Source organism: Saccopteryx bilineata, chromosome 1 (assembly GCF_036850765.1).
Source record: "Saccopteryx bilineata isolate mSacBil1 chromosome 1, mSacBil1_pri_phased_curated, whole genome shotgun sequence".
Taxonomy (NCBI): domain Eukaryota; kingdom Metazoa; phylum Chordata; class Mammalia; order Chiroptera; family Emballonuridae; genus Saccopteryx; species Saccopteryx bilineata.
Window position 1 is genome coordinate 404,694,658 of NC_089490.1, and position 2,312 is coordinate 404,696,969.

At 53.7% G+C, this 2,312-nt stretch overlaps 1 protein-coding gene across 1 annotated transcript; it reads right to left on the reverse strand.

The window, feature by feature from the left end:
• Positions 1–1,148: 1,148 nt before the first annotated feature.
• LOC136319738 (mas-related G-protein coupled receptor member X4-like) lies at positions 1,149–1,919 on the reverse strand. Its single transcript, XM_066252864.1, has 2 exons — positions 1,615–1,919; positions 1,149–1,464 (listed from the first exon to the last, which is right to left on the reverse strand). The coding sequence occupies exons 1-2, from the start codon at positions 1,917–1,919 to the stop codon at positions 1,149–1,151; spliced, it is 621 nt and encodes a 206-aa protein (XP_066108961.1).
• Positions 1,920–2,312: the final 393 nt, after the last annotated feature.

The following is a 2,312-nucleotide window of genomic DNA, read 5'->3' on the forward strand; positions in this document are numbered from 1 at the left end:
GATGATCAGTCAGTCCAGGTTCCAATCACAGGGCTCAAAATAAGGCCCCAGGTGTGTCTATCCTTGTGAATCTGACACAAGTCTGCTGTTGGACCCTGAATCAGAGACACCGGCCACACATCTGCAGTGGTCACACACGGAGGTATCAGTATTGATGAAGAGGACAGACTAGCTGTCCCCTCAGGCAGCACTGTTTGATGTCCTTACAGTGTCCATGTGGTTGAGGGTTCTGATGCCCTGGGTACTTAGAGCAGCTGTACGGGGGTCTCTTGTTAAGCACTGTATGGACGTGGAATTTTAAGGGCTGGTGGGGTGACGTGAGTAGCACAGAATCCCCCACCTGAGCAGAGCTGTGCTGGGATCTGAACCGAGTACAGGCTCCTGACTCAGCCCAGGCTTCCCCTTCACACTGAGGACAGGGGGGAGGATACGGTGCCCACCCTCAGCTGCATGTGTGAACATAAACACATGTACACGCATCTGTACACACCTACATGCATGCACACATGTATACCTATGCACATGCACACACATTCCATGGAGAGAATAATGACTTTCTTCTTTGTGCAGGTAATTAAATACTTCACTCCTGTAGTAACATAAACAATGAAAACCATTATTGGGAATAAGCAGGGTGTCATCTTATAAATAAGTCAGAGGAGGAGGACAGCAGAGTGACAGGCAGAATTATAAACACAGGCACAGACTGGGACGTGATGCTCTGTGTAAGGAAACAGCTGTGGGCGGAGGTCGTTGGGAAACCAGACAGAGAGACAGACAGACGGGGGCCTGAGGGTGTCAGGTCCATCGGGGTCCTGCCTGTGCCGACCTCTCCCTGGGAGCTGAGGGCAGAGAGGCCTGGAGGACACACGGAGGCGAGGAGGGCTTCCCGTCAGAAGGTAGAGGGGACAGGACATGACCTCAGGGCAGCCGTGTGTCACTTCAGTGCACAGTCAGGACAACAGAGACAGGTTTACTTCTCACAAGGAATTCTTGCAATCAGTGGGGAGGTTATGACGACTTTGCATCTACAGATCCCGGATGGGGGGCCCTTAGTGCAGGGTCAGAGCCTGAGGTCCCAGCAGAGCTGCCCGCTCCCCGGGCTCAGGGGGACGTCGTATTTGTCTGAGGACGGGGCTCTCGTCTGCTCAGGACGTGTCCTCCGTCAGCACACTCTGGAGCAGCTCCCTGAGGGCCCTTCGGCCCGGCCGCTGTCCCTGCCTCCCCACGAAGAAGTAGATGACGGGGTTGACCGCACTGTTCAGGGCAGCCAGGAGGCGGGAGATTTGGAAAAAATACCTAAAAATATCGTCCAACCTGTATGAGATGGTATAAATTAGGTTGCTTAGACTGAGGGGCAGTCCGAGCAGCAGGAAGGCCAGCACGGTGAGAAGGATGACCCTGTAGAGCTTGGTGACCTGTCTCCGCCGGGAGCAGCAGTGCACGCGGATGAGCAGGGTCAGGCTGGACACACACAGCACGAGAAGTGTGGGGAAATATAGCACACTGTACACCCACCATAGTGTGTCATAAATATAATACATAGAATCATGACTATCACACAAATACCACAGAACCCCCAGGCAGAGTGACAGTCCCCAAATCAGAGCGCACATGGTGGTGGAGAGATGGGCCGGGCGGTGGCACTTGTACCAGATGGGGAAGGTGACGGACAGACAGCGCTCCGTGCTGATGGCCATCAGCAGAAACAGTCCTGCCGTGTTAGTCATGACGAAGAGGGATATGAAGAACTCTATCATTTCATCATTGTTATCCAAAAAAACTCTACTTGTGACCCAGGCGTCTAGAGATAAGAGGAAGGTGAAGTCCGCGATGGCCAGGTTGAGGATGTAGACCAGGAAGGGGTTCCTCTTCACACGGAACCCGAACTCCCAGATGACTGTCCCGTTCCCCACCATCCCAAATAGGCCAATCAACAGAGCCAATGGTAACACAATATATTTTAAAAAGAACATAAAGTTATTGTATTCAGTCAATGTGGTGTCGCTTGCTGTATTTCTCTCTTCTGGTAACTCAGACCTGTTACTTGGGTCTAACAGCCCAGGCTGCGGCCGGGGAGAGAAGGCCATGATGTCATCGCTGGGCTCCTGAGCCATCTGCCAGGCCCTGCTGCAGGGTCACCCTGTGAAGATGCAGGTGGACACTGGGCCAGTACCTCTGAGGTCGGGGGGATCTGGTCACTCTGTGGACTCCAGCTTCAGACCCTCCTGGGACACGTGAGCACAGGGACACGATCGCTGGATGGCGCTGGACGGGGTTCACACACTCAGTGGGTTTTACCTGCAGGAGCC

Bases quoted from the DNA above. Each gene is read 5' to 3' on its own strand.
- LOC136319738 (XM_066252864.1), bottom strand. From the start codon at position 1,919: ATGGTGGGGAACGGGACAGTCATCTGGGAGTTCGGGTTCCGTGTGAAG. The intron at 1,465-1,614 runs GTGCGCTCTGAT...GTGTGTGTCCAG, and splicing joins GCCCATCTCTCCACCACCAT to CCTGACCCTGCTCATCCGCG.